This window comes from Somniosus microcephalus, chromosome 12, assembly GCF_052327205.1.
Source record: "Somniosus microcephalus isolate GS21.2 chromosome 12, FLI_Smic_1.0, whole genome shotgun sequence".
In the NCBI taxonomy this organism is placed as follows: Eukaryota; Metazoa; Chordata; class Chondrichthyes; order Squaliformes; family Somniosidae; genus Somniosus; species Somniosus microcephalus.
The window spans coordinates 163,187,430-163,213,999 of record NC_140998.1 but is presented as its reverse complement, the minus strand read 5'-3'; the positions used below and the strand labels follow the sequence as shown (position 1 = coordinate 163,213,999).

Below are 26,570 nucleotides of genomic sequence, written 5' to 3'. Positions count from 1 at the left end.
AGTTTGAGGAGACGCCTGTCTCTCCCCGGAGGTGACATAAGTAAGAGGCCTCAGCTGAGAATTCCAAGACCAAGATCTCCGATCAATGATTCAGGGGTATTGGTCTCACGGGCAGGCAGTGGGGACAGTCTATTCTCTCATGGTTTAAAAAAAAAATTCATTCACAGGATCTGGGTGTCGCTGGCAAGTCCAGCATTTATTGCCCATCTCTAATTGCCCTTGAGAAGATGGTGGTGAGCCACCACTTTAAACCATTGCAGTCCGTGTGGTGAAGGTGCTCCCACAGTGCTGGTAGGGAGTGAGTTCCAGGATTTTGACACAGCGACGGTAAAGGAACGACAATAAATTTCCAAGTCAGGATGGTGGGGAACTTGGAGGTGGTGGTGTTTCCATGCGCCTGCTGCCCTTGTCCTTCTAGGTGGTAGTGGTCGCGGGTTTGGAAGGTGCTATCGAAGAAGCCTTGGCGAGTTGCTGCAGTGCATCTTGTAGATGGTACACACTGCAGCCACATTGTGCTAGTGGTGGAGAGAGTGAATGTTTAAGGTGGTGGATGGGGTGCCAATCAAGTCGGCTGCTTTTTCCTGAATGATGTTAAGCTTCTCAAGTGTTGTTGGAGCTGCATCCAGCCAGGCAAGTGAAGAGTTTTCCATCACACTCCTGACTTGTGCCTTGTAGGTGGTGGAAAGGCTTTGGGGAGTCAGAAGGTGAATCACTCGCTACAGAATACCCAGCCGCTGACCTCTTGTAGTTACAGTATTTATGTGGCTGGTCCAGTTAAGTTTTTGGTCAGTGGTGACCCCCCCCCCCCCCCCCCAGGATGTTGATGGTGGGGGATTCAATGATGGTAATGCCGTTGATGTCAAGGACAGGTGGTTAGACTCTCTCTTGTTGGAGATGGTCATTGCGTGGCACTTGTGTGGCGCAAATTTTATTTGCCACTTGTCAACCCAAGCCTAGATGTTGTTCAGGCCTTGCTGCGTGTGGGCACGGACTGCTTCTTTATCTGATGATGGGACAATTGGAGGAGTCCAGAATCCACATCTACAATGCAATGAGGGAAGCAGGACGTGAAGTGAGGAAGATCCTGGGGACTAGCAGTCCAGGAGATCAATGTAGCCACCAGCCAGACATTAGGAGGAAGGTATAAGACCGGTTGTCACTTCTGTAGTAGCAACAGTTACTGCTCCCATAAATGGAAGTCTTACAAAGTAGCCTTGACTGGTCAGAAACTTCAGTTTCAACATAGTATATGTGCATACCAGTTGTAACCGTGTTCCAGAATCGCACCCCTGGGGGCTTGCATTGACTCAAATCGTTCCACTATTACCTCTCCAGTCTTAGCCAGAGAATCTCCTGGAAAGAGATTTCTTCCCCCCCACCATCAGTACTTCTAGAGTCCCCCATGGCTCCATCCTTGGCCCCATCGTATTTTTCATCTACATGCTGCCCCTTGGCGATATCATCCGAAGACATGACGTCCGGTTCCACATGTACACTGACGATACCCAGCACTGTCTCACCACCACCACTTCAATCGACCCCCCCCTCACTGCCTCTGTGTTGTTTGACTGCTTGTCTAGCATCAAGCCTTGGATGAGCTACACATTCCTCCAATTAAACAATTGGAAGACCAAACCATTGTCTTCAGCCCCCACCACAAACTCGGTTCCCTCGCTACTGATTCCACCCCCCTCCCTGACTACTGTCTCAGGTTGTAGCAGTTTGTTCACAACCTCCGCATCCTATTTGACCCTGAGCTGAGCTTCCGACCCTATATCCTCTCCATCACACAGACTGCCTACTTCTACCTCCATAATATCACCCATCTCCGTCCCTGCCTCAGCCCATCTGCTGCTGAAACCTTCATCCGCGCCTTTGTTACCGCCAGACTCGACGAGTTCAATGTTCTCCAGGCTGGCCTCCCACCTTGCACCTTCCATGAACTTGAGCTCATCCAAAACTCTGATGCCTGTATCCTAAGCTGCACCAAGTCCCATTCATCCATCACTCCTGTGGTCGCTGACCTAAATCGGCTTCCAGTCCACCAATGCCATGATTTTAAAATTTTCACCTCGTGTTCAAATCCCTCCATTGCATTGCCCCTTCCTATCGTTGTGACCTCCTCCAGCCCTCCAACAACTCTGCGTTCATCCAACTTTGGCCTTGTGCATCTCCATTCCCTAATTCCTACCACTGGTGGCTGTGCATTCAGCCATTTAGGCCCTAAGCTCTGGAATTCTATCCCTAAACACCTCCACCTCTTTACCTCTCATCTTTTAAGATGCTCCTTACCACCTACCTCTTTAACCAAGTTTTTAGTCACCCGTCCTAATATCTCCTCCTTTGACTTGGTGTCCATTTTTGTCCGATTACACTCCTGTGAAGTGCCGTAGTGCCTTGAAATGTTCCCACATTAAAGGTGCTATATAAATGCAAGCTGTTGTTGCCATGTTAAGTCTCACTGATTAATTGTGTACAAGATGATAGGACGATGTTCTGTCTACCTTACTACAAATTCTGCCTTAGATATTCTTGCAATGCAGGAGTGTGCCCATACTGACCAGTGACTATTGGGGAAAATTTAACACATTTCTGCAGAGCTCCCTCCTCATAAAGAGAAGTAGGAAACCATGCTGCCTTGTTCTAGTCAGCAGACTAGATACACGCTTTTGGTGGCCGTTTGTTAGCAGTAGCGCAGTGTTGGCTCCTCTACTGTAAGCACTACACGTTACCACTTCAGTATTAGCACTTGGAGCTGTGCATTGTCTGAACTCGGGTGTGTTAGCGCTGTGGATTGTCTGAACTTTGGAGTGTTAGCGCTGTACATATTGGGTGAGTGTTGCCTTCCCACTTCTTGGTGCCATTACAGTTATTGTTAATTACACCGGGCGGTGTCACTAAATGCAGCCCTCCCATCCCCACTATAATCCCTGCCCATCCTCATCCACTTTAAGTGAATATAGTTCCCAGCACTAAACGAGCAAGTGGCAACTTGTCGCACTGTAGAGAGAATGTAGAGCTAGAGAATGTTAATCCCAGGATAGTGTTGGGAACCAGTGAGGAAGAAAAAAAAAGTTGCTGATTGTTGTCGGCAGCAGGGAATGTGACGGCCACATGCCACTTGGTGCTGGGAACTTACTTAAAGTGGATGAGGGTAGGCAGGGATTATAGTGGGATGGAGGAGTGGAAAGGCGGCATGGGGCTGCACAACAGCTGGGAGGCAAAGGGAGTTTATTGAGGAATAGCCAGGGTTGGTGGGCTAGGGGCAGGATCGGGAGGTGTACAGGCAATTCAAGGAATGAGAGGCGGGGTAAGCGGAAGACATGAGCAGAAGAGGGGCGATTGGGAGGTTGAATGGAGGGAGAGCCAATACGTGATGAGCAGAGCAGATAACAAAGGAGGGGAGAGGGCACAGAGCATGACCTCTTGGAAAAGGGCAGCGGACATGAGGTTGAGAGAGATGGTGAACAGGCCTCAAGCCTCTCTCTGATGGATGGCAAGCATAGTTGGATAGGGAAGGGAGATTGGATAGAGTGCTGAGGTGGGAGAAATGAGCAGAGTGGAGAGCCAAGAACAGCAATGGGTTGCACCTTGAGCAAGAGAAATTTCTTCACATAGAGTTGTGAGGAAGTGGATTCATTTCCAGGTTTAGTGGTTGAGGCAGAAACTAGGCCAAAATTCAAGATCAGATTGAATATGGGGTTGAAAGGATATGGGACAGGGTTGGTAAATGGGATTCATGTTACTTGCTCATGTTGGGGGTAAAGGCCGGCACGGAGTGGTTGGGCCCAATGGCCTGTTTCCATGTTGAGACACCAGCCCAGTGAGTGAGCATCACAGCAGGGCCCACTCAGTGTGTATTTCTATGAGGGTGACTCTGACCGAGAGTGTCTCTGCCCGCCCTTGTGGAGCAAGTGGGGGGTTAACGGGGCTATCATGGAAGGTTAAGTGGGAGTGAAAGCAACAGCAACTTAAGAGGTGTGGGAGAATGGGCAGTTCAAAAGGAAAGGGGAGGTGATAGGAATCGTGGCAATAGGAAATCATATCAATGATTTGGCTGAGGGAACCAAATGTAATATTTCCAAGTTTGCTGACGACACAAAACTAGGTGGGATTGTGAGTTGTGAGGAGGATGCAAAGAGGCTTCAAGGCGATTTAGACAAGTTGAGTGAGTGGGCAAATACATGGCAGATGCAGTATAATGTGGATAAATGTGAAGTTATCCACTTCGGTAGGAAAAACAGAAAGGTAGGAGTATTATTTAAATGGTGATAGATTGGGAAATGTTGATGTACAAATGGACCTGTGTGTCCTTGTACACCAGTCACTGAAAGCAAACATGCAGGTGCAGCAAGCAGTTAGGAAGGCAAATGGTATGTTGGCCTTCATTGCAAGAGGATTTGAGTACAGGAGCAAGGATGTCTTAATACAGTTATACAGGGCCTTGGTGAGGCCACACCTAGAGTGGAGTATTGTGTGCAAATTTGGTCCCCTTACCTAAGAAAGGATATACTTGCCATAGAGGGAGTGCAGCGAAGGTTCACCAGACTGATTCCTGGGATGGCGGGACTGTCGTATGAGGAGAGATTTGGTCGACTAGGCCTGTATTCACTAGAGTTTAGAAGAATGAGAGAGGATTTCATTGAAATGTATAAAATTCTGACCGGGCTAGACTGACTGGATGCAGGGAGGATGTTTCCCCTGGCTGGGGGATCTAGAACGAGGGGACACAGTCTCAGGATATGGGGTAGGACATTTAGGACTGAGATGAGATATTTCTTCACTCAGAGGGTGGTGAACCTGTGGAATTCTCTATCCCAGAGGGCTGTGGAGGCCAAGTCGCTGAATATATTTAAGAAGGAGATAGATAGATTTCTACACACAAAAGGCATCAAGGAGCATGGGGAGAGAGCGGGAATATGGTATTGAGATAGAGGATCAGCCATGAACGTATTGAATGGCGGAGCAGGCTCGAAGGGCCGAATGGCCTATTCCTGCTCCTATTTTTCTGTGAAGCAAATTCAGTAATGACTTTCAAAAGGGATTTGGATAAATACTTGAAGTGGAAAAAGTTACAGGGCTATGGGGAAAGAGCAGGGGAGTGGGACTAATTGGATAGCACTATCAGGCATGATGGGCCGTATAGCCTCCTGTGCTGTATCATTCTGTGATTCTATAAGGGAAATTGGGAAGGTGAATAGCTAGTGGACAGAATAGTAGCGAGGTGGTGAAGGAGAAATGGTAGAACCAATTACTTGGGGGCGGTGGTGGCTGAGATAAGCATGTAGGAAGATTGTGGGGATTAGCACAGTCCTGAGGAGTGTTGGGGGGGGGGGGGGGGTGCGGTTGAGACATGTCCGTGGGGGGGTGGGGAATTTGAGACTGGTCTGTGAGGGGGGCTGGTGAGACCTGTCTGTGGGGGGTGAGACCGGTCTATGAGGGGGGGTGGGGTGAGACCGGTCTGTGAGCGGGCGGGGGGGCCGGTCTGTGAGGGGGGGGCCGGGTGGGGGGGGCGGGGTCTGTGAGGGGGGGGGGGTTGCCGGTCTGTGAGGGGGGGCGGTCTGTGAGGGGGGGCTGGGGGGGGGGCGGTCTGTGAGGGGGGGGCCAGGGGGGGGCCCGGTCTGCGGGGGGGGGGCCGGTCTGTGAGGGGGGGCCGGGGGGGGCCCGGTCTGTGAGGGGGGGGCGGTCTGTGAGTGGGGGGGGGGCCCGGTCTGTGAGGGGGGGGCCGGTCTGTGAGTGGGGGGCCGGGGGGGGGGGGCGGTCTGTGAGGGGGGGGGGCCGGTCTGTGAGGGGGGGGCCGGGGGGGGGGGCGGTCTGTGAGGGGGGGGCCGGAGGGGGGGGGGCCCGGTCTGTGGGGGGGGGGGGGCGGCCGGCGGGGGGCCGGGGGGCGGTCTGTGAGGGGGGGGCCGGGGGGGGGGGCGGTCTGTGAGGGGGGTGCCGGGCGGGGGGGGGGGGGCGGTCTGAGAGAGGTGGGGGGTGAGACCGGTCTGTGAGAGGGGGGGGGTGGTGAGACCAGTCTGTGATAGGGGGGGGGGTGGGGGGGGAGGTGGTTTGAGGGTCTGAGAGTGAGGGATGTGGAAGGCAGTGTGATTCTCTGTAGTCCATTTGACAGACAATTCTGTAGTCTGGGGATGTCTGACTTGGGTTAATGGGCAGTTTCGTCTGGCTCACTAGTCATTCTGAAGCCATCAGAGTCGAGCTTGCGGTTGGGCAGCAGCAAACTTGCTATATAAGACTTATCAAGGAGGAGGTAAAGTTAAATTTATTAGTTTATCTCCTAAACAATAGTGTCTTTATTCTTTTGCCTTCCACATTTGTGGATGTTACGGAGGTGGAAGTAGGCGGTCTTAGCGATAGAGAGGATATGGGGTCAGAAGCTGAGCTAGGTCACACATGACACCAAGGTTGCGAACAGTTTGGTTCAGCCTCAGACAGATGTTCGGGAGAAGGATGGAGTCAGTGGCTAGGGAATGGAGTTTCTGGCGGGGAACGAAGACAATCACTTTGGTTTTCCCAATATTTGGTTGGAGGAAATTTCTGCTCATCCAGTACTGGATGTCGGACAAGCCATGTAACAAATCAGAGGCAGTGGAGGGGTCAAGAAAGGTGGTGGTGAGGTAGAGCTGGGTGTCGTCAGCGTACATGTGGAACTTGTTGCTGTGTTTTTGGATGATGTCGCCGAGGGGCTGCATGTGGATGAGAAATAGGATGAGTCCAAAGGACGTATGAAGAGAGATTGGGTCGATTGGGCTTATACTCGCTGGAGTTTAGAAGAATGAGAGGGGATCTCATTGAAACTAATAAAATTCTAACAGGACTAGATGTAGGAAGGATGTTCCCGATGGCCAGGGAGTCCAGAACCAGGGGTCAGTGTAAGGATAAGGGGTAAGCCATTTAGGACAGAGATGAGGAGGAATTTCTTCACCCAGAGAGTGGTGAACCTGTGGAATTCTCTACCACAAAAGGCAGTTGAGGCCAATTCATTAAATATATTCAAGAAGGAGTTAGATATATTGCTTAAGGCTAAAGGGATCAAGGGATATGGGGAGAAAGCAGGGACAGGGTACTGAGTTTGGATGATCAGCCATGATCTCATTGAATGGCGGAGCAGGCTCGAGGGGCCGAATGGCCTACTCCCACTCCTATCTTCTATGTTTCTATGATTAATCCTTTGGGGACTCCAGAGGTAATTGCGGGAGAGGTAAGAGAAGCTGTTGCAGGTGATTCTCTGGCTACCACTGGATAAATAAGAATGGAACCAGATGCAGGCAGTCCCAGCCAGCTGGACAACAGAGGAGAGGTGTTGGAGGCAGATGGTCTGGTCAACAGTGTCAAAAACTGCAGACAGGTCAAGAAGGATGAGGGGGGGATAGTTTACCACAGTCACAGAGGATGTCATTTGTGACTTTGATATGGGCCATTTCAGTGCTGTGGCGGGGTGGAAACCTAATTGAAGGGATTCAAACATAGAGTTGCAGGAAAGATGGGCACTGATTTGGGAGGCGACAACATGTTCAAGGGCTTTGGAAAGGAAAGGGAAGTTGGAAAGGGGACAGTAGTTTGCAAGGACAGAGGGGTCAAGGGTGAATTTTTTGAGGAGGGGGTGATGATGGCAGAAGAGGGAACTGTTAACAATATCAGCTAACCTTGTGGCCAGGAAGGGAAGTTGGGTGCTCAGCAGTTTAGTGGGAATAGGGTCGCGAGAGCAGCAGGTCTCGGACAAGATGAGCTCGGACTAGTGAGGTGGGGGGGCAGGGGATGGGTGGGTGGGTGGGGAAGGGAATCTTGGGAGAAATTTGTCTTGACGGGCATGGGGAAGGGTTCGCTGATCGATGCCTGGGCTCACTACGGTGAGCAGGTAAACAACAACAATTTACATTTAGCATCACAAGGCGCTTCATAGGAACGTAATCAGACACAAATTGACATCGAGCCAAAGAAGGAGACATCAGGACAGGTGACCAAAAGCTTGGCCAAAGAGGTAGATTTTAAGGAGCGTTTTGAAGGAGGAGAGGCGGAGAAGTTTAGGGAGAGAATTCCAGAGCTTAGGACTTGGATAACTGAAAACACAGCCGCCAGTGGTGGGACGACTGAATTCTGGGATGCACAAGAGGACAGAATTGCAGGAAAGCAGAGCTAAAGGCCCTTTCTGGGCCTTTGAGCATTCCCTTTGGACTAACCTGTGATTCTGAATCCAAGGACAATGATTACGGTGTCAGCCTTGGCTCAGTGGTAGCACTCCCACCCGTACAGAATGGACATCTGTCCAGTCCAATACTGAATTTCAGGAGGACTTGGCTTGGTTCCATAGCATTGTAATGTCGCCACCCCATTATTTGTGCGAATCCCGAAGAATCCTGTGCCCTTTCAGCGAAGCCAGTCCACCCCTGACTCCCAAGTTATTCACTTCAAAGATCACAAAACTGTGGAACTATGGCCTACCCTTCATCCCACAACTGACAGACTTTTGAAATTATAGCCTAGTCACCATTATTTAATGCATATTGTCTTTTTTCCTACTCTATACAACCGTGGCAATGTTCTGGACCTATAAGTACTTTCTCTAGGCTTATCAATAAAAACACATTCTGATTAGAATTTATTTTACAAAGTTCCTCCTCTCAATGGTTTAGTTGGTAAAGGCAGTGTGTAACTGAGCTGTACAGACCAGGAAGTCCCACATTTGGTGCTCAAGTGATCTCAAGCTATAGGGAAAAATCAGTTGTGAAGCTGCTTCTGGTCCAGTAGCTCTTGGCAAAGGTTCATGTCTGAATATAGGGTGAGGACCAGATCAAGCTCTGCTGTAATATCCCCCAGGATGGAGTTACTTACTAGTGCTTACCTCTTTAGGCTCAATCATGAAACTTGGGCCTAGAAATTGGGTTTTGGCTTAGCCAGGGCTTTAGCGCCGGAAGTTAGTGCCGGCGCTAAGTCCCCCTGCGCGCGCCAAAAATTCAGCAGGGCCGCGCCCAAACGGCTGCCGGCGCTACTGAAGGGTCTTTGCGGCGGTAAATCGGCGCTAACTGCCGTTTCGCGCCGCAATTCCGGCGCTGCGGCACCCGATGCGGTGCGGCAGGCTCGGGAAGTGCAGGCCTCCTCCTTCCGTTAAGGAGGAGCTGCCTGCACCCGGCCGCGGCCCGCGCAAATCTGTCTAAAAATGAGCCCGGCACCTCGGACAAGTGCCGGGCTTGCATCTGTTCCGGGGGGTGGGGGGGAGAAGTCCGGGGAGGGAGCTGCGGGCAGGCGGCCGGCGGGAAAGCGGCCGGCCGCCGCGGGGCCTTTAATGCGCCGGCGCAAACTCATGCAAGACTCTGTTGCCAGAGTCTTAGTTGCGGCTGCCACGGGCGAGGCGGCTGCAACTGAATTTCGGCGCTAGGGCTCGTCGGCATGGCAACCGGGACGCTGCGCACACCGATGACGTCATCGGTGCCGGCGCAGCGCTACCGGTGCAACGCCGATTTAGGGCCCCAGGGAATTTTTAAACTGGCCATAACTGGCGCTAGTCCCTCTAGCGCCTCAAAAGCGGCGCTAAGGCAACTGAATTTCTAGGCCATGGTCTCTTTGGTAAGGTATGGAGGGTGACTTGGCACCTATGGCATTGTATAGCTGCATGAGCCAGCACCTTTGGCAAGTGACAAAACAGACAACAAAATTATTCTAATATTTAGCTATCTATTGCCTGCCCCTTAGCAAGAATGTGCCTTTTTCCTCATTCTAATAGCAACTTCTGTTTTTGCTAACGCCTCAGACTACTTCAATTGTAATTTGATAATATATTGTATGTTTTGTGATCGTTTGTTAATCTGCAGGGCAGAGAAGCTGCAAATGAAAAGGATCCTGAGAATGAGAGTGAGAAAATGGAGAAGGGAGAGATCATACCAGTACCCCAGACTGTACACTATCTGTATATTCAGGTAACAGATTCGACCCAGACTGTACATTGTTTGTATATTCCAGTAACACTACCCAAGACTGTGAACTATGTATATTCAGGTAACATGCTGTATGTAATCTGAACAACAGTTTAGCTCAAGTCACATGATTCAGTGCTGAAGGCTGCCTTTTGTTACTATGCACCACGGCACCTACCACTTGGAAAAGAAAAATTGAAATAAATCTCCCCTCCCTCACCATGAATCCTGCCTGATACCTTGACATTGTACAATTCAGATTAAATGGGATCATGCTCTGTGAAAATCAACAATAGCATTTACAGTACCTACATAAGTGACTGCAGCTCAGATCTAATTAATTAGATGTAAAGCAAATTGGGACATCCTGAGGATGTGATGAGGCGCTTCATGATCTCTTTCTTTCTCTCCACCTAGCTCTCCCTCTCTCTCTCACACACACACGCACTGTGTGTGTGTACACAAAGCAGGCAGGCATGCGTGGCTATGTGAAGGGTCAGGTAAAATGGTCCTTCCATCTTCCAGTGTCAGACATAAGTCGTGAATTTCCTTGGGAGTTGTGGGGGGTTCCTGATCAGCTGCCATAACCCTGTTTACATGGTGTTTCCTGTAACAACATGGCGGCCAAATGTGAGAAGTCATGAGGAAATTCACGGCGAATTTCTCCAATTACAGCTAACAAATGTACACCTCCCCAGGAAGGAGAAAAAAACCCCAGTAACCTCACATTTTGTAACCATGACTTTTTGAAGCAAAGCCCATGTGCCGAATTGGCTGAAAGATCAATAATTATGGTGGTGAGGCTCTGTTCACTGTTGGGTTGCAGCTGTGAGATTTTGTGGATATATTTCAGTTAAATAAATGATCTTGCAGAGCACCCAATGACTTGAATCTGAGTTGCTGAATTTACAAGAACATTGCTGCGTGGCTTACAAAGTGAAGACATACATTTTCTTGGCTGCTTTCAGATGGAATACTGTGAGAAAAGCACTTTACGAGACACGATTGACCAGGGACTGTATGGAGACATCAACCGCCTCTGGAGGCTGTTCCGGGAAATCCTTGATGGACTGGCCTATATCCATGAACAGGTTAGTTTTGCAGATGGTTCTGTAGGGGATCTGTGATATCTAATGTATCTAGACTTTCAAAAGACTTGTGAGGAAGTTCACATCACAGGGATCCAGTTTAGAAGTTAGGATGGAATAATGACTCTCAAAATTACTTGGGTAGAAATATAAGACTAGCGCATTGACCATGAAGCTAAAAATTACATAGTTACATAGGGTCGACAGCACAGAAACAAGCTGTTTGGAATCTGGAACAGTACCCATGGATTGGAGGGTAGCTAATGTTACCCCACTATTCAAAAAAGGTGGTAGAGAGAAAACTGGGAATTACAGACCGGTAAGCCTGACATCGGTAGTGGGGAAAATGCTAGAGTCCATTATAAGAGCACTTGGAAAGCAGTGACAGGATCGGACAAAGTCAACATGGATTTACAAAGGTAAATCGTGCTTGACTAATCTACTGGAATTTTTTGAGGATGTAACTGGTAAAATAGATAAGGGCGAACCAGTGGATGTGGTGTATTTGGACTTTCAGAAGGCTTTTGATAAGGTCCCGCATAAGAGATTAGCGTGTAAAGTTAAGGCACATGGGATTGGGGGCAAGGCATTGACTTGGATAGAGAACTGGTTGGCAGACAGAAAGCAAAGAGTTAGAATAAACGGGTCTTTTTTCGAGTGGCAGGCAGTGACTAGTGGGGTACCGCAGGGATTGGTCCTTGGACCCCAACTATTCACAATATATATTAATGATCTAGACAAGGGAATTAGATGTAATATCTCCAAATTTGCATACGACACAAAGCTGGGTGGGCGTCTGTGCTGTGAGGAGGATGCCGAGAAACTCCAGGATGATTTGGATAGGTTGGGTAATTGGGCAAAAGCATGGCAGATGCAATATAACGTGGATAAATGCTAGGTTATCCACTTTGGTGGCAAAAACAGGAAGGCAGATTATTATCTGAATGGCAATAGATTGGGAGAAGGGGAAGTGCAAAGAGACCTGGGTGTCCTTGTGCACCAGTCGCTGAAGGTAAGCATGCAGGTGCAGCAGGCGGTTAAGAAGGCAAATGGTATGTTGGCCTTCGTAGCGAGAGGGTTTGAGTACAGGAATGAGGATGTCTTGCTGCAGTTGTACAGGGCCTTGGTGAGACCACATCTGGAGTATTGTGTGCAGTTTTGGTCGCCTTATCTGAGGAAGGAGATGAATTACATCTAACCCTATCAGAATTTCCTTCTATTCCTTTCTCCCTCATGTCTATCTAGATTACCCTTAATTGCATCTATGCTATTCGCCTCAACTACTCCTTGTGGTAGCGCATTCCACATTCTTGCCACTCTTTGGGTAAAGAAGTTTCTCCTGAATTCCATATTGGACTCCCCCACAATTGGAAACATTTTCTCTGTCTACCCTATAAAACCCTTTTATAATCTTAGGGACCTCTATCAGGTCAGCCCTATCTTTTCTAGAAAAAAGAGCCCCAGCCTATTCAACCTTTCCTGATAAGTATATCCTCTCAGTTCTGGTATCCTCTTTGTAAATCTTTTTTGCACCTTTTCCAGTGCTTCTATATCCTTTTTATAATGGCCCAGAAATTCGGGTCGGGAGCTTCCCGCGGGTGCAAGCCCCTGACCTACACTTACCTAGCGCGCCGGCAGTTGAGCTCTGGGCCTGCATAGAATTCCTCTCTGAGTCCTGGCCCAGAGGCCGGCGCGCTGTGCTGGTGTGTCCCAGGGGCGTAGTTAGTGTGATGTGTCCCCTGGGATCACGTGAGCCATGGGCAGCCAATCGGAGGAGGGAAAAGCCCATTCATAAGATTGACAGAAAGACCTGTCAAAACGTATGAATGCTGAGGGCCCAAAACAGTAGTTAACCTTCAAATATTTTTTTTTTTTAAATCACACTTTTTAAATAAACTATAAATTACATTAAATAACTCTTTTAAACAATAATTTAAATTTTTGAAAAAAATAATTTTATAAAAAAAACGGGGCTAAAAATAAACTTACCTTGCTTTAAAGTATTTAAAAATAACAAACCTGTGGAAAAAATGTTTTAATTTTAATTAATTGACCACTTACCTTTTAAAATGCAGTCCTTACGCCTGGTTTTTACATTTCTAAAATCTAAAGACTTACCCTCACGGAAAAACCTGTAAATCCAAATTAATCATGTAAATTGTGAACAACAGTGGTCCCAGCACCGATCCCTGTGGAACACCACTTCCCACCTTTTGCCAGTCTGAGTAGCTACCCTACACTCTGGTTTTTCTGATTTGTAGTTAGCTTGCTATCCATTCAGCTACTTTTCCCTTAACTCCACATGCTCTGATTATAGTCATGAGTCTTCTATGTGGAACCTTACCGAAGGCCTTTTGAAACTCCAAATATATTACATCTATTACATTACCCTTGTCTACTCCTTCTGTTACTTCAAATAATTCAATAAGGTTGGTCAAGCATGACCTTGCCTTTTAAAATCCATGCTGACTACTCTTTATTATATTTTCAGTTTCTAGATGTTTTTCTATTACATCTTTGAGTAAATATTCTATTATTTTTCCTACTACTTACATTAAGCTAACTGGTCTATAGTTCCCTGGACTTGTTCTATCTCCCTTTTTAAATATATAAGAATAACATTAGCTGTCCGCCAGTCCTCTGGCACTATTTCCTTTTCTCTAGGAAAGGGAGGTTGGAGATGGGGCGGTAGTTTGCAAGGACAGAGGGGTCAAGGATGGGTTCTTTTTTTGAGGAGGGTGGTGATGGTAGATTGGAAAGGGAGGAGGACAGTACCTGAGGAGAGGGAACCATTAACAATATCAGCTAACATGGGGGCCAGGAAGAGCAGTTCGATGGTCAGTAGTTTGGTGGGAATAGGGCTGATGGAGCAGGAGGTGGATCTCATGGACAAGATGAGCTCGGAGAGTGCATGAGGAGAGATAGAGAAACTAGGGAAAGCTGCAAGTTCAGTGATAGGGCGGGGGGAAGCTTAGGGGAAGTTTAGCTTCGTGGGCTAGGGGAAGGGAGGAAGCGGCAGAGGCAGTTGAATGGATTGTCTCAATTTTAGTGGGACAAAAAATCCATGTGCTCCACAAACTGTTGTTGGAGGTGAGGGTGGAGGGGACAGGGAAGAGGGGTTTAAGAAGATGGTTTGTAGTGGGGAAGAGATGCCGAGGGTGACAGGAGCTAAAGTGTTGTTCAGATTACATACAGCATGTTACCTGAATATACATAGTTCACAGTCTTGGGTAGTGTTACTGGAATATACAAATAGTGTACAGTCTGGATGATCCTGGAATAGTGAGCAGTTTTTTCTGAGGAGAGCAGGACTCGATGGTGTTTTGTGGTCCACCCAGATCTGGCGACGAATGTCTAAACTAGTTTTCTGCCATAAATGTTCAAAACTGCATCCTTTGGACTTAAAGGAGCGGAGATGGGTGCTGTACTGGGGGAACGATCGGGGTGAGAGAGAGTAATGGTTTTAAAAACAAAATATGACATTTCAGGTGTTATATATTGAAGCATTTCAGTGGGAAAGAGGTAAAGGCAAAAGGTCGAACCAATGTGGCTTTGACCGAATCCAGTCTGATTCTTAACTGGGGTGTGAGGAATCACGGATTTCAGTTCTGCTGATGAACTTCTGAGCCCATTCTGTCCTGACCAGCTGTTCTGTTCTCTTGTGTTATTTCAGGGAATGATTCATAGGGATCTGAAACCTGTTAATATATTTCTGGATTCCAATGATCACATGAAAATAGGAGACTTTGGCTTAGCCACAGATCATCTTGCTAATGTGGTAAGAAGTGACTTGAAAATGAATTAAACATACTGTATCCCACGTGGGTAGACTATGAAGGCAGTGCTTTCTGTGTATGATACATTGGCCTAGAAATTGGGTTGGTAGCGCCGGCGCTGAGCGCCTAAAGAGACCTAGAATTGGGGCGAAGCCCTATGTTGGGGCGGACGCTATGAAGATAGTGCCATCTCAGATATTGACACTACATTTAGCGCCTGCGCAAAGTGTTTGCGCGCGCCCGCGAGCGCAAGTGGCTCATGACGTCATTTCAGTGTGCAACGCCTTTTAGGAGTGCCTGAGCGCATATTGGGTAGCGCTCGGAGCCTTAGCACCCAGCGCTATTAGTGACAGTTCGAGGGAGGGCTAACAGGCCCTTTTCGGAGTAGGGGGGCGCTATTTAAAGGGGACAGCTCTAGTGCAGAATCTTCTGCCACTTGGCCTGCTCATTGCGATCGCTGCTAGAGAGAGTTGGCGAGCTTGGAGCGGAGTTCTGGGAATTTAGCTTTACAGTACTTGGGACCTTCAACCCTGTCCGAAGCACTTGCAGCACTACACCTAAAAGCCTTTTGAACAACTGGCATCGGAATGGGAGCTTGTTTGGAGGGCCACGGCCTCATCGCCCAACACTGTGAAGGGGCAGAGAGACGGCGGGAGAGAGGGCCGGGATTGGCCAGAAGGAGGAGGGGCAATGGAGGTCGGCCAATCCGACGGGATGCTGCGAGGGTCTTTAGGCAGCAGGTGACAAGCCTTGACATGTCGGAGGAGCAGTGTTTGGAAAGGCTCCGAATCTGGAGGGACATTGTTACTGATCTGTGCCACCTGCTTGGTCAGGATCTGCAGCCGCGTGAACGCTGCAGAACCTCTCTGCCCGTGATGGCTAAACTGACTGATGGCCTCCATTTTTATGCCAACGGATCCTTTCAGTCAGCCATTGGGGACAATGCGACTGCCACTCAGGCTGCAGTCCACTGTTGCATCCGGCAAGTGACAGATGCCCTTTTATAGGCGAACGCGTCAATTCATTACCTTCCCTCGAACCCTGCACAAGCAGGCGGAGGAGGAGGAGTATGAGGAGGAGGAGGAGGAAGATGGAAAGGCTGCTGAAAGTGGAAGGTCCATACGTCAGAGGCTCCTCTGGACTCCTGTCGACACCCCTGTGGCGGAATGATGAGAGTCTTAACTCATGCGCACTTTGGACGTTTGAGGGCCTCTGAATGCCAGCGTCACTGAAAGTAGTCACATGCACCATGCCACATTGAAACTTCTGTTTATTGGCACAAAAGTCTTTCATTACAGCTGAACAACGTAATGTCAGCAGAAACCATAACTTTAAAAAAAAACTGTGAACTGTTCGGCAAAGCCACAAAACTCAACCAACCTTCTGCAAATATAACAGCAGGTGAGGGTGTCCTTGAATTTGGACAAACAAACGTCTCAGCACCTCCCTGTACAACTGGCCCCTTGAGGGAGAACGACTTCTCTTTCGCGCCCGGCCCCTTCCCTCCCTGCTGCTCCTACGTAATTGGACCCCAGTGGCGGGCTCAAGGCTGGGGGACGCCTCCTGACTGTCTGGAAGCACAGAAGCCCCTGAGGGACGGCCTGGCCGACCTCTGGGCTTGGAGGGTGTGGACGCAGGATGCTTGCTGTGACCATGGCTGGAAGCAGTGTGGCCTGCAGGTGGTGGCAGCTGCAATGCAGGTGTCCCAGCGCTGGCATGTGCAATGGTCTCCGGCCGAGAGAGGACACCTGCACCATGGTCGGATGACACACTGGCTATCTGAGGGGAGCGGCTCGGCTCATCCGCCACAATCGCATGCTCCACTGATTCCTGGCCTTGTACGGGAGTGGAAGGGCCCGGGGTGATCCTGTCTGATGCAGAGAGGGTGGCTGCAGTGAGAGATCGCGTTGCGTCAATCTGGCTGTGGAGGAGCCCAGCAAGTGACTGCGTGGCAACAGTGAGGACCTGGGTGCCAGTGCTTCGGAGAAGGCCTGGACAGTTCTTCCCATAGCTTCGGACAAGCCAGGTGCCGACCGCTCCACTGCCTCGGACAAGCCCTGCACAGACCTTTCCAGGGATTGTCCGAAGCCCTGAACAGTCCTTTCTATAGCCGACTCAAAGCCGTGGACAGTCCTCTCCATTGTTGGGCCGAAGCCCTGGATAGTCCTGTCCATTGTTGCCCCGAAGCCATGGATAGACCTGTCCATTGTTTCCCCGAACACCTGGAGAGTCCTCTCCATTGTTACCCCAAAGCCCTGCAGAGGTGGCATAGTGGTTAGCACTGTTGCCTCACAGCGCCAGGGACCCGGGTTCGAATCCGGCCTCGGGTGACTGTCTGTGTGGAGTTTGCACATTCTCCCCGTGTTTGCGTGGGTTTTCTCCGGGTACTCCGGTTTCCTCCCACAGTCCAAAGATGTGCGGGTTAGGTTGATTGGCTATGATAAATTGACCCTTAGTGTTAGGGGGATTAAATACGTGGGGTTACGGGGATAGGGTGGGATATGTATTGGTGTAGGGGTTACGGGGATCGGGTGGGATATGTGTCGGTGCAGGCTCGATGGGCCGAAATGGCCTCTATCTGCACTGTGGGGTTTCTGTGATTCTGAGTGCTCTCCATTGTTGCCCCGAAGTCCAACATACTCCTAGCCAATGAATCTATTGACTCAGGCATCTTCTCCACTGCAGCCATCAGCTCCGTGTGTCTGAGCCGGGCCTGTTTGCTCATCTCAGCCAGGCGACGGACCTCATCTGCACTCTGCAGCAGTCATTACGACCTGCCTTGCCCTGCGGGGAGACGGTGGCCGCACTTGCCTATCCCCCGTGCGTGGCTGCATGCCGCTTGGTCTGGCAACTGGTTCATCCTCAGAGCCCCCCCCCCCTCCAGGGGACTACTATCCCCAGTCTGTAGATGTGTCAGCTCCCCGGATTCTGCAATGGCTGGTCCGGATTCCTCCTGGTCCTCGCCTCTGGTGGCGCTGGCACTGGCAGCTTCAGCGCGTTGAGCCCGAGTTGGTGCTGCTTCATCTGAAAGTGGGAGGTGGAAGAGTGGCTTTAGCAAAAGGACAGCTTTGCTGAAAGGCATGCCAGATTGCGGCAAGGCTCTGACATGGCTGCACACTGAGGATGCATGCTGGCGGGGGGACCAAGTGGAAGGCAACAGGTGAAAAAGCTGAGAGTCTTACCCTCGCTGTTGGTAATGGGGTCGGCAGATGCAGTGGTCACAGGACCAGACAGACGTCCTCCAAGTATCTGGTGCACTCTCTCCTCCAGATCCGTGAGAGTGACCACTTGTGGAGGCCCGCCACCGGTTCGATGCTGCTCCTTTCGAATCATCGCCAGCTTGGACTGCAGGGGAAATAAGGGGAAGTTCTGTCACATGATGCCTTGAGACCTCATCGCATGCCCCCCATGGTGCAAGAGCCCTTACAGGAGGCCTTGAGACCTCATCGCATGCCCCCCATGGTGCAAGAGCCCTTACAGGAGGCCTTGAGACATCTGTCCATGTGTGTGGCCAGAAAGGGCCATGGGTGCTTGCTGACAGATGGCCATTGGGGCATCATGGCAACAGGGTGGCCGAAGTCAGCTGCAGATGGAGGGAAGCACAAGTTTGGTAAACCATCACTCGCCCTAACGATCCGTGTGAGGTCGTTGAATTTCTTCCTGCACTGAACAGGGGTCCTGGTCGCCATGCTGCTGGAGTTGACCCTCACAGCAACCTCCCTCCAAGATCGTCGGTAAGCCTTCTGATTCGGCCTCTTGCCATTATCCGGATACAGGACCTCTCGACGGTGTTCAGCTGCAGCCACCAAGTGGTCCAGGGCCTCAGTGCTGAAGCGCTCTGCTCTCTGTCTAACCTTCTCCATGATGAGCAAGTTTGTACCGCCAGACAAGGGCGAGCGCCGAATCTGAGGCCTACAGGGCGTTGGGTGTTGAAGCTCAGGCTGACTGACCCACCCCTTTAAGAGCCGGCCGGCGCCTGGAGGTCTCGTGCTTTCCCGTATTTGAGTTCACCAGTGCTGCGCCCGTCCGCGTCGATATTGAGTAGCGCCTGACCTTTTGCGCCTTAAGAGCACCGTGCAATGGCTGATTTAGCGCCTCAATCCCCTTTGGGGGTGATGCAACCCAATATCGCGCCAGGCGGCGATAAGTTTCGTCTGGCTATAAACTTTGCGCATCGCCAGTTCTAACGCCTCAAGCGGGGCTATACCCAATTTCTAGGCCATTGTGTGGTGCAGGACTCATAATGTTGTTTGCGTGGGAGATCAGTTATGTTTGTGTTTGTTGGGAATGAATATGTGTTTGCTCTATGTTGGGGGAGATGTGGTTATCTCTTTAAGTTTTTAAGAGATTAAAATGCAGGATATCTAGTGGACTGAAGTTTTAAAATGGTGTTTTTCTTTGCCATCCTTTGTCACATTCCCGGCAGTTGCTCTCATCCATCTGGTACTCTTAAGACAGGTTTCAATGTCTTTGGGCCGGATTTTCCGATCGGAGTCTTCCTGCGTGCGGATGCCTCCGACCTGGAAAAATCTACACACTTACCTGCTAGCTCCATAGGTCCCGAGCCTTCCGATCCTGGGCCTCTCCTGGTCCGCGTGCACAGAGGCCCAGGTATCCCAGCGGTTCGCAAGCGTCCCTGGGATCAAGTGGACCATGGGGAACCAGTCAAAGAAGAGAATCCCCCCTGCACACTTTTGACAGTTCTCTACACACAAATCTTCTGAAACATAGAAACATAGAAGATAGGAGCAGGAGTAGGCCATTCGGCCCCTCGAGCCTGCTCCACCATTCAATGCGATCATGGCTGACCATCCAAATTCAGTACCCTGTCCTTGCTTTCTCCCCATACCCCTTGATCCCTTTAGCCTTAAGAAATATATCCAACTCCTTCTTGAATATATTTAATGAATTGGCCTCTACTGCCTTCTGTGGTAGAGAATTCCACAGGTTCACCACTCTCTGGGTGAAGAAATTCCTCCTCATTTCTGTCCTAAATGGCTTACCTCTTATCCTTAGACTGTGACCCCTGGTTCTGGACTCCCCGACCATCGGGAACATCCTTCCTGCATCTAGTCTGTCTAGTCCTGTTAGAATTTTATTAGTTTCAATGAGATCCCTCTCATTCTTCTAAACTCCAGCGAGTATAAGCCCAATCGACCCAATCTCTCCTCATACGTCATTCCTGCCATCCCAGGTATCAGCCTGGTGAATCTTCGCTGAACTCCTTTCATGGCAAGAACATCCTTCCTCAGATAAGGCGACCAAAACTGCACACAATACTCAAGATGTGGTCTCACCAAGGCCCTGTACAACTGCAGCAAGGCATCCTTGTTCCTGTACTCAAACCCTCTTGCTACGAAGGCCAACATACCATTTGCCTTCTTTACTGCCTGCTGCACCTGCATGCTTACTTTCAGCGACTGGTGCACAAGGACACCCAGGTCTCGTTGCACTTCCCCTTCTCCCAATCTATTGCCATTCAGGTAATAATCTGCCTTCCTGTTTTTGCCACCAAAGTGGATAACCTCGCATTTATCCACGTTATATTGCATCTGCCATGCTTCTGCCCAATCACCCAACCTGTCCAAATCATCCTGGAGTTTCTCGGCATCCTCCTCATAGCACACACGCCCACCCAGCTTTGTGTCGTCTGCAAACTTGGAGATATTACATCTAGTTCCCTTGTCTAGATCATTAATATATATTGTGACTAGCTGGGGGCCCAAGGACCGATCCCTGCGGTACCCCACTAGTCACTGCCTGCCACTCGGAAAAAGACCCATTTATTCCAACTCTGCTTTCTTCCTAATCTTCTGATATTTTTTTTTTTTAAACTTGGGTCCCTGGGATATGAACTTTCTGCCTTACTTGGTTACCCAAAAGTAGAAATGAGGACAGGTTGCATAAACTTGGCTTGTATTCCTGTGATTTTAGAAGTTTGAGGGGTGATCTAAACAAGGTGCTTCGAATGATAAAGGGATTTGATAGGGTAGATACAGAGAAACAATTTCCTCTGGTGGGGCATCGAGAACAAGGGAATATAATGGGCCGTATTTTAAAGTCTACGCACTTACCCGGGGGCTCCCGAGGTCCGGACACCTCCGCTCCTGGGCCTCTCCAACTTCAAGTGCGCAGGGCCCACATATCCCAGAGGTGCAGGCGGTTCGCAAGCGTCCGTGGGAACACATGGACCGTGGGGAGCCAATCAAAGAAGGGAATCTCCCTTCATACACTTGACAGATAGACCTGTCAAATATATGAATGGAGCTCACCCCAAAAACACTAAAACATTAAATAATTTTTTTTTAAATCACATTTTTAAAATTCATTGAAATTACAATAAATTAAATATTTTAAACAAAAATTAAATTTTTTGAGAAAAATAATTATTTTTTACGGGGCTACAAATAAACTTTTTTTTAAAGTATTTTTTTTAAATAATAAATGAGTGGAATTTTTTTTTAAACTTTTTTTCAACTCTGCTTTTACCAGGCGTAAGAATTCTAAGGGTTTTCTGCGGGCGGAGGTTCTCCCGAAAGCTGAAATATCCGTCCGCAGAGGTCCTTCTCCAGGGCAGGCGTCCGATCTGTCAAGAGCATTCTTGACAGATCGGAAATGTTGGTTTTCAGCGCATGTGCTGTGCGTGCCTGAAACCGGCATTTCCGATGTCCCTACGGTGTGTGCACCACGCGTACATACCCGTAGGGATCTAAATATCCGGCCCAATCTTAACATTAGAGCTAGGCTATTCAGGAGTGAAATCAAGAAGCACTTTGCCACACAAAGGGTAGTGGAAATCTGGAACACACTTCCCCCAAAAGACTGTGGATGCTTGGTTAATTGAAATTGTAAAGACCGAGATCGATAGATTTTTATTAGGTAAGAGTATCCTGGGATATGGATCAAAGGAGGGCGAATGGGGTTGAGCTACAGATCAGCCATGATCTGATTGAATGGTGGAACATGCTCGAGGGGCTGAATGGCCTACTCCTGTTCTTATGTTCTTAAAAGTCTCTTCTCCAAGAAAGTAAGCTCACCTTCCATAATCCTCTCCTCACACTTTAAATTCTTGATGTCACGAATTGTATTTCTTCTTAGTCTGTCTACCCTAAGAACCTACAAATAAACTCATGATTTTAAAATATTCTTTCCCACAGGCAGGAGACAAGCAAGAAATAGACGGAAGTGGGTCTGTTCACTTTATCAAACCCGACCCAGCAGGTGAGGCTGTTCCCAGAAGCACAATATCTGGGTAGCACTGGATGGCACCGGGGATGGGTTAATGCTGACTTCTGTTCTAGCTCCCACATGACCACCCTGTGGCCTCGCACAGTGCGGGTGCCAAGCAGTTTGGTGCTAGGAACTAGGCTGACACTGCCTACGTTCAATTCATCTAGAACTCGTGTTAACAGAAAGTTTTCATCCCGTCCACCTGGGCTGTGTTTGAGTGCATGTCACAGCACTGCAAGGCCAGTTATCTGACCCGCTGCTCAGCCAGTCCCTCAAATTAGTGCTAATGTTAATATTTCATCAACAAATTCTGTTCACATTGATGCTCTGAGCATTTCACTTGTCGGTTAAGTTGATGTTTGTATTTTTTCATCTGCCTGAGATAAGAAATAAGAGCAGGAGTAGGCCATACAGCCCCTCAAGCCTGCTCCGCCATTCAATAAGATCATGGCTGATCATCGACCTCAACTCCACTTTCCCGCCCGATCTCTATATCTGTTGATTCCCCTAGAGTTCAAAAATCTATCTATCTCAGCCTCGAATATACTCAAAGACTCAGCATGCACAGCCCTCTGGGGCAGAGAATTCCAAAGATTCACAACCCGCTGAGTGAAGAAATTCCTCCTCATCTCAGTCTTAAATGGCCTACCCCTTATCCTGAGACTATGCCCCCTAGTTCTAGACATTCCAGCCAGGGAAACAACCTCTCAGCATCTACCCTGTCAATCCCCTTCAGAATCTTGTGTGTTTCAATGAGATCACCTCTCATTCTTCTAAATTCCAGAGAGTATAGGCCCATTCTACACAATCTTTCATCATAGGACAGCCCTCTCATCCCAGGAATCAATCTAGTGAACCTTTGTTGTACCGCCTCCAAGGCAAGTATATCTTTCCTTAGATAAGGAGACCAAAACTGTGCGCAGTACTCCAGGTGTGGTCTCACCAAGGCCCTGTACAATTGTAGCAAGACTTCCTTACTCTTATACTCCATCCCCCTTGCAATAAAGGCCAACATGCCATTTGCTTTCCTTATTGCTTGCTGTACCTGCATGCTAGCTTTCTGTGTTTCTTGCACGAGGACACCCAACATTTGAAAGTTTCTCACCATTTAAAAAATATTCTATTTTTCTATTCTTCCTATCAAAGTGAATAACCTCACATTTCCCTACATTATACATTAAGGATGTCACCTTACTGCCCACTCACTTAGTCTATCTATATCCCTTTGCAGACTCTTTGTGTTCTCCTCACAGCTTACTGTCCCACCTAGCTTTGTATCATCAGCAAACTTGGATACATTACACTCGGTCCCTTCATCTAGGTCATTAATATAGATTGTAAATAACTGAGGCCCCAACACCGATCCTTGTGGCACCCCACTAGTTACAGCCTGCCAACCTGAAAAAAATCTGTTTATTCCTACTCTCTGTTTTCTGTCCGTTAATCAATCCTCTATCCATGCTACTCTATTACCCCCAACCCCGTGAGCCCTAATCTTGTGTAATAACTTTTTATGTGGGACCTTATCGAATGCCTTTTGGAAATCCAAATATACTACATCCACTGGTTCCCCTTTATCTACTCTGCTAGTTACAGCCTCAAAAAAACTCTTAATAAATTTGTCAAACACAATTTCCCTTTCATAAAACCATGTTGACTCTGCCTAATCATGTTATGATTTTCTAAGTGCCCTGATACCACTTCCTTAACAGTGGATTCCAGCATTTTCCCGACGACTGATGTCAGGCTAACTGGCCTGTAGTTCCCTGTTTTTTCTCTCCCTCCTTTCTTGAATAGCGGTGTTACATTTGCGATCTTCCAATCCGCTGGGACCATTCTAGAATCTAGGGAATTTTGGAAGATCAAAACCAACGCATCCACTATCTCTTCAGCCACCTCTTTTAGAACCCGAGGATGTAGGCCATCAGGTGATCCTTAAGTGTTAACTTGACTGAGTTGATAGCATTTTCACATCCTAGCCAGAGGCTTGTGAATTCAAATTGTATTCCAAGACATGGGTGCATAATCTAAATACATCCTTTAAAAAAATCCTTTTGGTTTTGGTTACGCCCTACGAATCTGCTTTGCCTTGGCAGTCATTTTCCTTGTATCTCTGAAGAGAATTGGGGTGTTCTTTACATTAAAGATGCTGAATAATTGCAAGTTATTGATACTCCGGTGCGGTATTGAAGGGGTGCTGTATTGTCAGAGATGTTGACCTTTAGATGAGATGAGATGTAAAGCCAAGTGCCTGGCTGTTCCAGTGATTCAGGCAGATGTTAAAGAACTGGCGCTGTTTGAAGAGCAAGCAGTTCTCTGGTGTCATGGCCAATAGTCCACCCTCGACCAATACCATCAATAAAAACATTAACAAATTTATACTTTTACATAATTTAGCACAATAAAAGGTCCCAAATCTCTTCACAGAAACAAGATAACTAGACATGGAGCAATAATGGGAGAAGGGTAAGGGATGGTGTCCAACATATCCAAGTCCCACATTCTATCTCTGCATTTCTGCTTCAGAGGCTACAGTTCATGAAATCCTTTGTTCATTATGAATCACACAAGGTTACAGGTCAGCATTTGTTTCAATTACAGGGAATCTGACTGGAATGGTTGGCACTGCCTTGTACGTGAGCCCTGAGGTGCAGGGCAACACAAAAGCCACCTACAATCAGGTAATACATTGTGTTTGTGTATGAGTAACATAGACAATAGATGCCAGGAATACTGACTGGTACTGTTCAGCTGCTTGCCTCCTTGTGAATGGCTCATTCTCTAAGCATTGGCACTTGTAGTGTATCTCTGTTTATACCGCATAATTCTGCAATCTGAAGGGTTTGTTCCTGTCTCTTACCTTGGGATGCAGCTAGTTTGGCATACTGATGGGCTTGCTGCTGAGGTCAGTGTCACTAGAAATGGAGCTTTTTATTCACTCATACTGGGGCGCTCCATGCCACCTGTGCTCGATGATTGACTGTCCCTGTGGGTGGTGGCAATGCGCCCTCTTAGCTGCATTTTGCAACTGTCCATTTTGCTGGCAAGGTGACCACCCAGCTGAGCTAGGGCCTGCCCAGCTCTTTTTAAAAAATCACTGTAATGACACGTGTCTAGCAACAAGTTTATTTCTTCTGTCCTGAATCTAATTAGAGAGGATAATGGAGATAAAGAGAAAAGCATGTGAATGCTGATTATCTGAAATAAAACAGACAATGCTATCTGAAAACAGAAGCTGGATTCTGTTTTTATTGAGGGGGAAGGCAACTCTAGCTAGGTGCTTACTAGTAAACTCCTCCCTGATTGAAGGTTACTTTTTTTTAAAACAATTAAAAAATTAAAAAATAAATGTTGATTGGTATCTGACTAGGCGCTAGGTTTTGTAGGTTCTCCGATAGCCCCTCCTAAATCAGCCCTCACCAACTGTTAGCTCGTACTTCACAGAACTATTGTTTTAAAAAATAAATCTGTGCATAAACTTTAAGTTCTGCACTGTGTGGCAGAGATGATGGTAAGTCACTGCCTTATGGGCACCATGCGTGGTTGCAAATGGAGCTATTGTGCCCATCAGTGGAGTGGAGTGGAGTGATTTTGGGAGGAGCGGGGGGGACATTTGCACCTTTCGGAGGGAGGAATAGGCTTTAGGAAGAATGGTGACCTTTGACAGAGGGGCAATTGTAGGGTGGGGTTGCTCTGCAAGGTATGGCACGTCAGGGAGAACATGGACAATGGTATAATTGGAAAAGTAGCATGTTATACAAGTGCATGTTACAGAATCTATACCTCAGTCTAATGTGACCAGAATGCTCTGATCTAGCGTTACTGTCCAATCCTTATGCATGTGTTAATTCATGAAACTACAGCTAATTCGCTATCATCTGTCCTAGAAAGTGGATCTGTTCAGTTTGGGAATCATTTTCTTTGAGATGTCATATCATCCCATGGACACGACATCCGAGAGAATCTCTGTCCTCAGCAAAATACGAATGGTAGGTGCTGGCATGCTGACTCTTAACGGAGACATGTTGGAATTCAAATCATTGTAACCCTCAGTAAATTCATTTCTGCCTTAGAGAAATAACCAGATTGTGTTTTCAATTCCAGTAAGTCTACACAAATTGTAACACGTGGGTGAAATCCAAGATGGGCAGGAAATCTTCTCACTGTCCATTAAATGGAGTCCTGAGTGAAAGGTGTTTGACCATTGTTAATTTTGTTAGTTTGGTTACTCTTAACCCATCTGCGCTCCTCCAATTCTGGCCTCTTGAGCATCCCCGATTTTAATTGCTCCACCTTTGACTGCCATGCCTTCAGCTGCCAAGGCCCTAAGCTGGCATTCCCTCCCTAAGCCTCTCCGTCTTGCTACCTTTTTCCCTCCTTTAAGACGCTCCTTAAAACCTTTTGACCATCTGTGCTAATAGCTCCTCACGTGGCTTGGTGTTATTTGACACTTCTGAACGCTGTGGGACATTCTGCTACGTTAAAGGCGCTGTATAATTACAAGTTGTTGTAGTTCCTAGTACACAGCACAACACTCCCAACAGTAATCCATTGAGTATGGAACT

The 26,570-nt window shown here is 48.2% G+C and overlaps 1 protein-coding gene across 6 annotated transcripts in view; it reads left to right on the top strand.

Annotated features, from left to right (window-relative positions):
* Window positions 1-26,570, top strand: part of eif2ak4 (eukaryotic translation initiation factor 2 alpha kinase 4) — a 123,231-nt gene that overhangs the window by 34,326 nt on the left and 62,335 nt on the right. For 5 of the 6 annotated variants that reach the window (XM_086003753.1, XM_086003752.1, XM_086003755.1 and 2 more), the window contains 6 exons: window positions 9,810-9,914; window positions 10,880-11,002; window positions 14,673-14,777; window positions 21,933-21,996; window positions 24,607-24,686; window positions 25,893-25,994. In XM_086003753.1, the coding sequence (XP_085859879.1) occupies window positions 9,810-9,914; window positions 10,880-11,002; window positions 14,673-14,777; window positions 21,933-21,996; window positions 24,607-24,686; window positions 25,893-25,994 (579 nt within the window). The remainder of the gene's footprint in view (window positions 1-9,809; window positions 9,915-10,879; window positions 11,003-14,672; window positions 14,778-21,932; window positions 21,997-24,606; window positions 24,687-25,892; window positions 25,995-26,570) is intronic. The other variant, XM_086003754.1, reaches the window with a different exon arrangement.